This window comes from Myzus persicae, unplaced genomic scaffold, assembly GCF_001856785.1.
Source record: "Myzus persicae strain clone G006 unplaced genomic scaffold, MPER_G0061.0, whole genome shotgun sequence".
NCBI lineage: Eukaryota > Metazoa > Arthropoda > Insecta > Hemiptera > Aphididae > Myzus > Myzus persicae.
In genome coordinates this window covers 689,477-704,101 of record NW_019103697.1, presented here as the reverse complement: position 1 = coordinate 704,101, position 14,625 = coordinate 689,477, and the positions used below count along the sequence as shown (strand labels likewise).

General features: G+C 31.2%; 1 protein-coding gene across 1 annotated transcript; it reads left to right on the top strand.

The window, feature by feature from the left end:
- The first annotated feature begins 240 nt into the window (after positions 1-240).
- LOC111035076 (repetitive proline-rich cell wall protein 2-like) lies at positions 241-7,594 on the top strand. Its single transcript, XM_022316582.1, has 2 exons — positions 241-1,049; positions 6,756-7,594. Exons 1-2 carry the CDS (start codon positions 294-296, stop codon positions 7,338-7,340), a joined length of 1,341 nt encoding a protein of 446 aa, XP_022172274.1. The 5' UTR covers positions 241-293; the 3' UTR covers positions 7,341-7,594.
- Positions 7,595-14,625: the final 7,031 nt, after the last annotated feature.

The following is a 14,625-nucleotide window of genomic DNA, read 5'->3' as shown; positions in this document are numbered from 1 at the left end:
TAAATTCAAAAAAGTGAATGTAGTTGCTTAAGATGGAAAAGACGTTTCTTTTTATAAAATTCTGGATTTGATGTCATAAAACTACTTTTGCTTCAAGATATGGAAATACGTAATGAAGATGATATGTAAAGATCAGATGCATAATTCGAACACTATCCAGTACCCACTGGTGGGAGCAACAACCTGGTTGGTTTACTATACTGGGGGGCAGCGATTGTCCACTACAAAAGCGATGGACACCCACAATTGATCATCATTCACATTCAGATAGGTCTGCGATCAACACACATACAATGAAAGTAATATTGTTTTCTGCAACGTGCGCATTTGCGCTGTGCACTTACGCCTTGGCCGTTGAACAACCTGCTAAAAATACAAAATCAGACGAATCCCAATCCAAGAGAAGCGTATCCGAATTTAACTACGGATTCGGTGGCTCTGAAATCGCGAGCGGTGGCTACGGGCACGGTGACTTCAGTGCCGGACACGGGGACTTCAATGCCGGATTCAGTGGCTTCAGTGCTGGACACGGTGACTTCAGTGCTGGACACGGTGACTTTAGTACCGGACACAGTGACTTCAATGCCGGCCAAGCTGATTTCGGTGGAGAATACGCGTACGGAGGCCACCAACAATCGTCGTACCAACATCACGTACCCGTCAAGACCATAACCAAAAATGTGCCACAGCCATACCCCGTGGAAGTAGCCAAACCATACCCTTACCCAGTGAAGGTGGCCGTTCCCGTTGACAGGCCGTACACCGTGGAAGTGCCCAAGCCATACGCCGTGCACGTGGAAAAACCATACCCCGTCAAAGTTCCAGTGCCCCATCCATACCCCGTTGTCAAAGAAGTTCATGTACCGTACAAGGTGCCCGTAGATCGCCCATATCCAGTTCACGTGGACAAACCATACCCCGTGTACGTCGAGAAGCGTGTGCCGTACCCAGTAGAGAAGGCTGTCCACGTACCAGTTAAAGTACCGGTCGACCGCCCTTACCCGGTGCACGTACCAGTCGAGAAGATCGTACCGTATCCTGTTGAAAAGCCCGTCCACTACCCGGTTAAGGTTCCCGTCGAACGTCCGTACCCCGTTCCAGTGGTGAAGAGTGTCCCATATCCGGTTGAGAAGCCAGTGCCATATCCAGTGGTCAAGGAAATCCCGTATCCAGTCAAAGTTCCCGTCAAATACGAAGTAAAAGTACCATACCCAGTCAAGACATACCAGCCAGAACACCATTACGAACACCACCAGGAACACCATGAAGAACACGATTATCATCATGATGGTAGCAGTGGATATTAATTCAACTTACGTCTTAATCTAGTCACACTATACTTGAGTCAAAATATTTACCGTTTTATACTTTAGCTGATTTTGTTTTTCTATACTATAATATAATAGAAACGTTAAGAAAATATTTTGTTGTCATCGATTTTGTTTTTTAAATATGAAAATACTTGATAGTTCCGACAGTTATATTAATATTGGTTGATCCGTTAAAATACTTTATAGTTTATATTATACTAGAACTTTATTAATAATAGTGTATACACGACATAATAGTGTCATAATTTGGGTATTATTTAAATGAGCCCATTTTTTTTTTTTTTATAAATCCTATCATTTTATCCATATATGTTACAAATGTATATATGGTTAATGTTCATCAATGTATATTGAATACCTCTCTATTGTTAGTCAAAATATAAATAAAAAATGTTTCAATTAAATTAATGTTCTGAATTTTTTTAACCCCAATAATATCTGTAAACTGATCCAAACTATTGAAACAAATAATACGCTGTAGCGAGTACTGAAAAATCCTTTTAGATTTTTATATCGACTGTTATACAATGACGTATTTTGTTATAATATTGTTAGATATCAATTTTATGTGAAAACTGCATGCCCAAGATTTTAAATTTACATTAGATTGTTAACTAAACTTTGTAAAGGAGCTTTTTTTTTTTACTACAGAAAATTCTGTAGAATACCTAACTGGTAATGGTTATCAAAACTGTTATCAGTACCTATAACTAATTAACCCTTAAAGTTATTTTATAATGATTATTAGTTTTACACCTATTTAAGGTGGACAAGTTTGTATCTTTTGGCTGTACTATGTGTGTCACTGTAATATATAAAGTGTTAAATTTAAAATATTATAAAATTATTTTATGCGATGAACGATTCCGAGTGAAGACGATCTATAAGCCTATATTAAGAAGTATATTTTAAGATATTATTGATTTTAAAGTAGTTTATTTTACTATTAGTACAATTGTATGTTGAAATAGTTTTTGCCAAAAAAATGTCTTTTGGTATACTTTAAAAGTTCAAGTGCCCACGAATAATATTTTTAATTTAGAAAAAAAACTAAAATTGTAATTTTCTGTTTATTATGTAATTTCATTTAAATAAATTCAAATATATATTTTTAAAAAATGGATATTTATGATTTTTAATTTTTTTGGTTACAGTTTGAAATATTAATGAGATACATTATTTTTAATGTCCAATACTTACCTACAAAAAAATGAGGAAAGTTCATTCTTTGAGAGTGTGAGAGTGTTAAATTCCCGGCTTCTAAAAGTACCTATTTTAACACAACACAATTAACAATAATTCCAAATAAAATTTAAAGATAATTTGGTAATCCTAATATTTATCCGTATATTTTGGCTAGTATGAATCTATAACCAATACTTCTACAACAAACAAATATCTTAATATAAAAGATCGTAATAATAACGGGTGAACGCAACTTGATATAAGTGTTCTAAACATGTGTTATAAACCTGAAATTAAACACTTTACATATTTTTAGCTACACAATTATTTGAAAATGTTCTTGATTTTAACGAATTTGGTAAAAATTTGAACTTACAATGCTATTAAAAATAATCGTGCTTATAAATCTATAATATTTCTGAACTGAAATTAAAACTACTCATGAGTTATGGAAAACCTTTTATTACATTTCCAAACTTTTTGAACCAGTGAATTTTTTTTCGATTTTAATAAAAGCAAATTAATGTAAATCAAATTTCTTATGGCGATAAATTGCTTGCTATAAGAGTCAACATGTCTTGAAAATATAATGGTGTGGGTATATAAAAATGTTAATGCAAACATTTCGTGTAAATTGCATGTATCTGCGGTTATTTCTGTTCGAGATACACTAACCGATGATTTTTTTTTGGGAATTTTCAATTTTGAACTCTTGAATGAACCGATTAGATTTACTTTCCCGCCAAAAAAAAAGACTCTAATGTTAACATTTTTGAGCATTATTTCGGCTACTTATCATGTACACGGATAGAAAACATAAAATATGTACGATATTTTAAAATCGATATCACTTCACTCAGAATCTAAGATAGGTGATCAGTAAAAAGTGTAAACGATAATTTTTTTTAACAAGGGATCAACGTAATAATTTTGACGATTTTAAACATGCGATGATTCGTATATAAAATTATGAGAATTCCTTTTGATTTGGGTAAACATTACCTAGTTTCTTTGATAAATATCATATTATGTTAGTATCTTAAATTTTGTACTCCTTAAAACTGTGATTCAATCTTTATAAAATTTATATTTTGTAAAGTATTTTAAAAATCACTGTTATAGGGTTTTTTTTTACATATTTTTTGATTTTAAAATGTATTGATTGTGAAATTTATTAGTTTTAAATAATTGTATAGGTACATTCTTTAAGATTTCCACTTGTATAGAATGTATAGCCAGAATATTATCAAAATAATTAATGTATGCTGATATCAGATATGATAATAAAAATATATTATACTCAATACAATTGAAAAAAATATTTACGTCTATATAGTGGATAATTGTTTTAACCATAACTATATAATACAAAACTTTACAACTGCACACGTAGGTGAGAGATGTAAAAAAAAAACATTTTTAAACATTCTAAAGCAGACACAGTAGTTAATGTGCAATCGTCTTTAATGATATTTTATCGGTTCTTTCAAAAATGTAATTAACAGCAACACTACATAGCGTTGCGTCGGGATGACCGGAGCGAGACGAGAGCTGCACACTCAGCTGCGGCAGTTCGTAATTTGTATTATACACATACAATGACATGAGCTTATTTAATATTGTAGAAATCGACTGCAGCGTACAGACAAAATATATAATATAATACAATTATGTAGTTAAGTTGATAAATATGCATCAAACCGACGGCAACCGTTGGTTCGATTAAGACGTTATTGTTTTGGCCGTGTTCGTCAATACATTACATAAAGCATCTATAGAGCGAGAAATAAAACAAAATATTAAATCTAACCTACATCGATAAAATGCTTTGTGCCTTTGTCTTATCCACTTTATTAGACGCATTTTATCACAACACTCATATTATAGTTACAACAGATTTATCTACAAAAACAAAAATGTATATAAATAAATATAGGTACGAACATAAAACCACTATATTATTATGTGCACAGATGACCTAGTTTCCAGACATATTATATTAAATACACTGGGGCTTAATCGAAATCAAAACTTTAATCCAAAAAAGTTTTCAAACGCACATCGACTACTTACTACACACAGGTCCTTGGAAAGAATAATAGAGAACATTTCTAATCCTGAGTGCGGTAGTAGTATATTCACACTATATTTGCCGACACAAATCCCAATCGCCGTCCTCTCTTAAACCCCAATAATACCTATATCTTGGGGGTCAATGGGTCATAGTATAATATATAATATAGCCAGACGAATTTAATGTGAAATCGTTACGTGTTTCAGATAAACTACAGCATATACTACAGTATTATCAGTAGAGTACGAATGCTGTTATAACAATATTAAAAAAAATTAAAACAGAAAAAATGCATTAAATTGCATTGATTATATCTTATTAATTCATTTTGTCTAATTAATTAACTTTACATAACCATAATGAATATTAAGGGATATCGAAAACACTTAACTAAATTGAAATTATAAGTTATGATTGTAAATAATTTTCATTAGTAAAATTCAACTTTAAATTCTGAAAACTGGTGACATTCACTTTATTTACTATTTGGCCATTAAGGAATCTAATCTGAAACATTAATAGTATTAAGTGTAAACCAGTTTGAACTGAAATTATATTCAAAAAGAATATTAAAAAGTAAAACATTATTCTGAATTATGTTTACACTGAATAAATTATTCAATTTATTTTAAAACCAGCAATACGAATTAAAATCTATTAAAATCACAATATTATAATAATAAAGTATTACAACAATATTCGTTATAAGAATCTAAGAATGCTTTTGTTTAAAGCCTACTACAAAAAAAAAATTATATGTCCAAATAATATTAACACTAATATTTTGCATGCACATTATATAGGTAGGTATTAAAAATATCGTGATATTTAATAGGAAGGACATAACATGTTTAACACTGTAAAACAATTGAAGTACAAGCAATATATAACACGTCTTACGTGTGAAGAACGAACTAGTTTAAAAAAAAAAAACTTCATAAAAATTATCAAAATATTAATCGAAATTTGAACATATGATATATACTTACAGAAATTTTATATATTGTTAAATATTAGAAATTAAAAAAAATATTTTATCAGTACCTAATTTAAAACTAATTAATAAGAATATTATCATAAAACGTTATAATCGTTTATTAATTTAAGGTGCTTACTATATACATTTAGCATAATATATTATTATATAGGGTCTTTGTGTAATTAGTAATTTGATTTAACAAAATAAATAGACAGTACTACAGTAGGTATTATTATGACGATTACCAACGTTTTTCATTTTGCTGTATTCCAACGACTTTAAAATAATAGTGTTTTAAATTTTACTGAAAAATATTCACGGTTATTACAGCTAGTATTAATGTTTTGATTTATGTTCTTAATAATAATTATAACTGTGTAAAAATAAACGTCGATTTGTATTAAATACGTGTACAGTATTATAACTCAGACGACTTGAAATCAATGCAGTTGAATAATAAGTAATAACACATAATATACAAGACGGAATTGCCCCGACGGTGTGTGGGTTATACATTGATCTAATGAAACAACTTTTAGCCTCAACGTGGAAGCGCGTGTTATGAGGATGATATTTTAGCAGTTAAAATACGTAACTCTACAGACATTCGACAGGTGGGAGTGGGAACCCGGTTTGGGCTCTCCCGGAAGGAGCATCGACGGTTCACTACAAAAGTGCCAGTCGCAGACAATTCAGCACCATTCACATTCAGTTCAGTCTGCGGCAGGTTCGACGACCACTGCGACCAACACACAACATGAAAGTAATATTGTTTTCGGCGTGCGCATTCGCGCTGTGCGCCTACACATTGGCCGCAGAAGAGTCGGCCAAGAAATCAAAATCGGACGACAACCAGTCCAAGAGAAGCGTATCCGAATTCAGCTATGGATACGGCGGCGGCTACGGACACGGTGGCTCCGAATTCTCAAGCGGCGGCTACGGACACGGTGGCTCCGAATTCTCAAGCGGCAGCTACGGACACGGTGGCTCTGAAATCGTGAGCGGCGGCTACGGACAAGGAGACTTCGGTGCCGGACACGGTGACTACAGTTCGGGAAGTATCGGCGGCGGTTACGGTGGATCATACGGTGGACACCATCAATCGTCGTACCAACATCACGTACCCGTCAAGACCATAACCAAACACGTGCCACAACCTTACCACGTAGAAGTAGCAAAACCATACCCATACCCAGTCAAAGTGGCCGTTCCCGTCGACAAGCCGTACACCGTGGAAGTGCCCAAGCCATACGCCGTGCACGTGGAAAAACCATACCCCGTCAAAGTTCCAGTGCCCCATCCATACCCCGTTGTCAAAGAAGTTCATGTACCGTACAAGGTGCCCGTAGATCGCCCATATCCAGTTCACGTGGACAATCCATACCCCGTGTACGTCGAGAAGCGTGTGCCGTACCCAGTCGAGAAGGCTGTCCACTACCCGGTCAAGGTGCCAGTTGACCGTCCCTACCCAGTGCACGTACCAGTCGAAAAGATCGTACCGTACCCGGTCGAGAAGCCCGTCCACTACCCGGTCAAGGTTCCCGTCGAACGCCCATACCCCGTTCCAGTGGTGAAGAGTATCCCATATCCGGTCGAGAAGCCAGTGCCATATCCAGTGGTCAAGGAAATCCCGTATCCAGTCAAAGTTCCCGTCAAATACGAAGTAAAAGTACCGTACCCAGTCAAGACTCACCAGCCAGAACACCATTACGAACACCACCAGGAACACCACGGAGAACACGATTACCATCATGGTAGCAGCGGATATTAATTCAACTCAAGTCTCATTCTAGTCACATCCGAGCCCAAAGTTACCGGTTTACGTATGTTATGTGTACAAGTATGGTACCTATGTCATACTTATACGATGTAATTATGTAAAGATTTGTATTTAATATGTTTATTTTACTGTATCTTGTAATCGAAGCGTGTGAGAATAATATTTTGAATATTTTCTTTTTTAAAAGTGAAAAGATCTCGAAAGTTGTGTCGCCGCAATAATATTATACCAAACCTGGTGTTTAATATACTTAGGAACTAATAGTACAATATTTGCGTGACAAAAATATTACGAAAGTGATATTTGTGTTTAATTTTTCTTATGAAACCTTCTTTGTTGAATATGTACTATTCTTTTACAAATAATATATCATCTTTGTATATGTACCAAAACATATATATGATAATATATTATATTTTACATTTTTATAATTTGTATACCCTATTATATATACTATTATACTATATTTTTAATAAAAACAATTTTTTTTTACATTATGTTCTTTATTTTTATTTCACTATTATAGTACCTAGTTCTAATATATTACTATTATAATTATTTTTCGAAATCGCATAACTAATAGGACGACCATAATTGTATGAATAAGTGAAAATGTAGTTTATATTATTATAATGGGCATGCGCAGATAGCATTGATAGGTATACTGCTAGAGTCAACAAATAGTTTCGTATTCTACCAAATATCTTATAAACCATAGATAAAGGTCAATGCTATTAGTGTAATTATTGCATATCATGAGCTCAGCGCTCATTATTCTATTTAATATAACTTCGAAAAAAGTTGTTATTATAAATAAATTTACAAATTACTCAGATAATATTATGTGTAATACCTACTGGTACCACAGAAATAAGAAATCGGTAATGCGTGAAATGTACTATCGTATAATATGATCAGTTATAACTCTGGTTAATATTATATTTAGGTACAATGACCTTATCCATTAAAAAAAAACTTTATTATACTTACTATATTAGAGCATACATTTTCTATCAACTGAAAAATAATCATTAAATCATAAAAACGAATGACGAATAATGCTGAAAATAAAATGGACAAGTTTCCATACTATTTTATCTTTGTGTGAATTATGTCAATTTAATTAATAACACAATGACGTTAGAAAAATGTATTATGTACAATACGAAAACAAATATATTATTATCAGTTCATTTTTCTCAACTTAAATAATAATTATTATGCTATTTACTTCTTGGATGGCCAAAAATATTATGTAAACTCACAAAGTTACAATCTACTCATTATAATATTACGATTAGAATAAAACCACCTACATTAATTATTATACCTGTTTTTATGATTAGAAATTATTAAATATCGTGTGTAAAAGTGTATACAGTCTTTTCCTAATATACCTAATGATATTTAGTTGATTTTGTGCATAAATAATTATATAATTATAAAGGTAATCCTTCGATATATTATTTCCTATACAATATACATATCATTAGATATGTACATAAAATTTAACATAATGAATGATAAAATTAAAAATAACAACTTATTCATAATTTCTACTATTTCGCAGGTTAGCCGAAATAAAATGAATTAGGTAATATTTTTTTTTTAGAAAGGTAACTGGCCATATGAGTTTACACATTTTATAATTTATGTTACTATTGAGTCTATACATATTATTATCGAATAACTTGTAGAGATTTAAATACTTAATCCTTGATTAATTAGTTGGTTCGACTGAAGCTTTACGTACCGTAAAAAATACAGTAAATTGAGCTTTGTCACTTTGCTGCAGAAATGTAAATTACCTTACAAAAACCAATTTTACGATAAAAATTAATGACATTTATAAATGCGATTTATACAAAATACCTCTAATAATAAGTTTAGAATACCTATTATATTCCGTCTTTTCGCCCGTCCGTTAGTTACCAGTAAATAGTTAAGATTATTGGTATTAATATTCTACAGACAGAAGAGGTTCTATTAAACGTAAATTTATATTATCCAATACCTATTAAAAAATATCAACATTTTAGTATTTAATAAAGAAAGGCGATATTAAAAACGTTACTATGAAATCCTTTAAAATTTGTATTATTTTATTGTAGTTCATTGGGTTGTATTAAAATAAGTTTAGATACCGAGAATTTAACAAGTTCGTAAAGTGAACTATCTCATCTTGTTTGCTTTTCATTTTTATAACATTTATATAAATATTTTAGTATCATTTCTTTGGGAAAATATTTTAGTTTTGACTTTCGATTAAAATAGTTGTTCATTCCAATGAAGCTATGACTATTTTAGTTTCTAAGCGAAGTAGACGATGTCATTTTTACTGTTTAGTTACTTTTTAGAATTAAACACTTTTAGCTTTACTGCGAACATTATTGTAACATGAATGACATTTTAGAAGTAACGATTTATTACTAAAAAACCAAAAGCTTATGAATAACTAAATGTAAAATAAGGATTTCCAGGTAAAAGTAACGGAAAAGTCGGTTCGCGTTCAACTTTTCGAATGGTTCATCGAAACGTGAACATTTACTAGCATTCATATTTATACAGGGTGATAATTTAGTATTAATGTTTTTGAAAATATTTTTTTTGCATAACCTGAAGTCATTAAAAGACAATATTTTTTTAAAATTTATAATGATTTTTTTCTATTTTTTATTGTTGTCGTTTTTTCTTAAGTTTTTTAGTTTTTAAACGAATATATATAAATTAAGATAAACATTTTTTAAAATTTCTATTAAGTAGAATATTTTTCTGAAAATTTAAATACATAAAAATCGAGTTTTTAACCAGTAGTTAATTAGTCATAACTAATAAGCATTTAAAGTTTTGAAGAGCGAAGTAGCAGACCAACGTTTTACGGGGAACAACTTTGCCAATCCACTCCACACGTTATAACTTTAAATACTAAGTACTTATTTACAACTCGTTAGAAATACGATTTTATTATATTATCATAATTTTCAGAAAAATCTTCTGCTTCAGAATATATGGAATTACTCATTTTTTTTTCAAAAGTTTTGTTTAGTTATGACTTCAAGGAACGAACAATTTTTTTTTAAAACTTAGCTATATGTAGGTACTTTTCGAAATAATGAGTGTTTACTGTTGAAATAATCCTCCAGTACTTAAATGTACCTATACTGTTTTAAATCGTTAAAAAATGTATTCGTATCAGTAAACGCATATTGTATAGTTGTATTGGTATAATCCATCCAACCTGACCTATATTATGCCATAATATTAATATGTATACAATCGACAACTTACTGTTTTCCGGCAAAACGGCGATGGTAATAACCACCAACCACGCACGCATAGGTATAATTTAATATAGGAAGGTAACAAACACGCGTTAAAAACATTTTTTCCCTTAAATCACGAGATCCTCGCTAAATAATTTGTCTTCATGTTTCGGAATACATAGCAACACAGACACGCGGAGGGGTTTTGAGCGTAATAGATTGCAGTCGTTTCCTCGGACCATTTTCCCGGGCTCATATTGGTGCGGCATTTTCAGTCCCGCTTTTCACGAAAAACCATAGGTTCCAGTTAAATTACTCTTCATACGCAACACAATACAACGTGTGTTCCAGTGTAAGTATGTATATGTCCCGTATTATTATCCAACAGCTATTGCTTTTCGAAAATCCGTTCTCGACCGGATTCTATATAGCTGGTACACGCAATCGCCAATCGGTATATATTTGTTTCGTACAGAACCCCATTTGTATTTGTTTGTCAGTATAATAATATAATGTTCATATAGGCAGGTACTTCGAAACCGAATGAAATGGAATACGTTTTAAAAAAAAATTATAAACCTGGAAACAGTTGAAATCATTACGCGTTTACCTTGTACGGAAAATTACATAATGCGATTATTATTTTTTTTTATAACATCACAAAAACTGTGAAAAGCTCTGGCAATCGTGTTATGATAACTGCAGTAACCTAGTTGCACTCGATCTAATTAATTAACGTCGACGTAACCATTATTACCGGTTCAAAAATAAATGTATCATACAATGTAGCAGAAAAAAATGTATATAATATTGTGTATTATTTTTTAATCTAAACACTTGGAAACTACTATCGAAAATATTCAAAGTTCAAATCTGTCGAAACTAGAAATAGCGATGTGTCTATTCGGAATGTAAAATAGTATTGAAGCGTTTTAATATACAATTTTAAAATTATATTCCATTCGAAAAAAAATACAAAAGTGTAATTACATTTTATAATAAGTCCAAACAATCTAATTAAACGGTCATAGATACTGTACAATGGAAAGTACGTATAGTTAGTACATATAGGTATTACGAGTGGAAGACTACACCACACAGCTAGTGAAGCCGATGAATTCCTCGGTGTACATTCGTAATATGAATTTATTTATTTATACAAAAACCACAAGGAGAACACAGCGAACACAGCATAAAATTGATAAAACATTTTTTTTTAAAATTTATTTGGTGTAAAATATAAATTATGTTAACCTAACCATTTATCGTTACGAAATAAATCATAATTAATGTCAGAGACAAATCAATGTTATATAACTCTTTAAATACTTTAATACATAATAAGTTAATAATCAATTTCCGAAATTAATTTTATATATTATAGATTTATTACATAATATTGACGAATTGGCGGTTTTATTCAAGTTCAGGATAGCTTATAATTATTTTAAGTAAACAAATAGGTTCGATTTGAACTATAAAATTAAAAAACAAATTTTTCTCAATATTTCTATAATAAGTATTTGTATGATACAATAATTACAGTATTTTAATTATTCATAATACATGAATCTCATAACTAATAACTAATAAGTATCCTATATTAAGGCCGTAATTACATATTTAGGTACTATAATATAAAGTACCTAGTGGCTAGTAATATAATACATAATAACTGTGGCTCAGTAATATGTAATTAATACGAACACAACTTTTCTATACTGCCCATATATTATATATTATTTTATTATAGATTAATTTTTTTTTAAAGTTTATTATTAGTAACCTCTGTGCAATACAAGAAGTTATTTGATGTTATGTATTTAAATTGTATGCCCATATACTCACAGCAATTATTATTAATGTGGCGAATTATTCTAAATTTAGCTCCAACAACCGGTTTTACATATCGTGTTATACGGCGCTTAGATTGATCGGAGTATAAGAAGATCATTTTTTTTACGACAATTGCATATATTGTGGTATTTGTGGAATGAAAATAATTTCGTAAACATAAAGCACACGAACGCGTTCTTGTATGCAAATAACATCAAAATAAAATACAAATAAAATCTCGACATTATTACAAAATAATAAATATATTTTATCACACACCTGCACAAACGAAAGTACGTAAATATTATTTTATTGCCCAACACCCACCCACGACCCACATGACTCGGATTTTAGTCGAAACTAACAGTATTATAGTATACATTTTATTATATAGGTACCTCGCAGTTACACGATTCCGCACAATATAACAATAATTGACCAATATCAAAACGGTCAAAAAGGTTCACACTTCCTGTCTGTCTCGGATTCACATTTTCATAATATCGTGCTGTCCAGTTTTTCACAATATTTTAATATAATATATGATATAATAATACTATATTGTTCGTTTATCATAAACACCAGTACACGAGTAAACGGGTTTATCCATCGACCCATTGGCATTTCTGCAGATTGCATTTCCGAGATTGTACACGAGTTGTTTTTTGTCCGTTTTAGTAGGTACCTATATTATAGGTAGTTATGAAGTTTTGTTTACGACTGCATCAGATACAATATTATTATAATATTAATTTCGGTATCGTTAAATCGTGCGTTCCATGCTCTCATACCTATACACATTTATGATCTGTATACACATTATACTCTTTCCGGTATACTCTGTATAGGTAATAATATATGTTTCCCCTTCATCGGCTGTTTTCATCAGATAAACTAGTAAATGGATTTCCACCCCTTCATCTACCTCAAAAACAAAAACCGAGCATTTGCCATATGCGCACCTATTGTATTACATTAATAACTTTGTAAGTACTGTAACTTCAACATTTTAGATGGAAGGGACATTTTCAGTTCACAAACAGCCCCCACCGAAAAAAAGGAATATAGATCGTGCTTGTTAGAATCATTGTGAAGGGAATGTAAGATCGGACAATTTCGTTTTAGACTTTCAAACCGTTATTGCTCACATAATTATTCACCACGATCGTAAAAAATGTATTAAAAATATGTTATATTACGTTTAAAATCAACGATACGATAGTCTCTATTGACAACCACTGGTACCTATATTATCGATTGCGAACAACACGTTTTTTCCGTTAGGTATTCGTTTCACGCCGTCTTCATTTCCGACAAGATTTTTTTAATTTTATTTTAAAACAACATTTACAATCTGCGGTGCTAGATTAGATCAATAACCAAATTGTATAATTGTCTAATATTAAAAATTAATAACAGTGAATAACATGAAGGGGGAGACCCAGTGGCGTACTTAGACCTGAACTTTGGGGGGGGTTTTAATTTTTTATTTAACATATTAGATGACGTGACACCTGAAAATAACAAAACATATCGTACATTTTAATAGATTACTAATTTTTATTCGTGATACTTAACCATATGTATAAAAAAAAAAAAAATGTTAAATTATATAATAATAATAATAAAAAAAAATTATTTAGATACATAATAATTTTAGAACATTAATTTTCTATTTTTTTCTGAAAAAATATCGACCACTTCACTACTTTTTATTGGTATTTCTCTGTGAATACTTAGATGAGCCAATCCATTTAGACGATTTTCCCCCGTGGAATTCCTCAAGTATGATTTCAAACGTTTTAACGTTGAAAAGCTCCGTTCTACGCTAGCAACTGTGACAGGCAACGTAGCGCCAATTTTTAAATATTGGTATACTTTAGGAAACAGTAACTCATCACAACAATTTATGGCATCTATAAAAGTACAAGGGAGTTTATCTTCTGCAGCGGCTATCCATCTTTGTTTCCACAATAGAACTTCTTTGTTCACAATATTGTCACATGAGCTTATTACAACTGGCCACTGTTTTGACATCACTTCCGTACTTGTCTCAATTTCATTTTCGGATAATTTTATTAATTTGTTTGGTATAAAGTTCTGAATAATTGATAGTGTATTTTTGTGTTTGGTAAATCTAATTTCTAACTGCGAAATGAAATGGTCAATAAACGGGA

What these genes read in the sequence shown, in the direction of transcription:
- LOC111035076 (XM_022316582.1), top strand. Translation starts at nt 294, where the DNA reads ATGAAAGTAATATTGTTTTCTGCAACGTGCGCATTTGCGCTGTGCACT. An exon ending in TACCGTATCCTGTTGAAAAG is followed by an intron (nt 1,050 to 6,755) that starts CCCGTCCACTAC and finishes GCAAAACCATAC; the next exon opens with CCATACCCAGTCAAAGTGGC.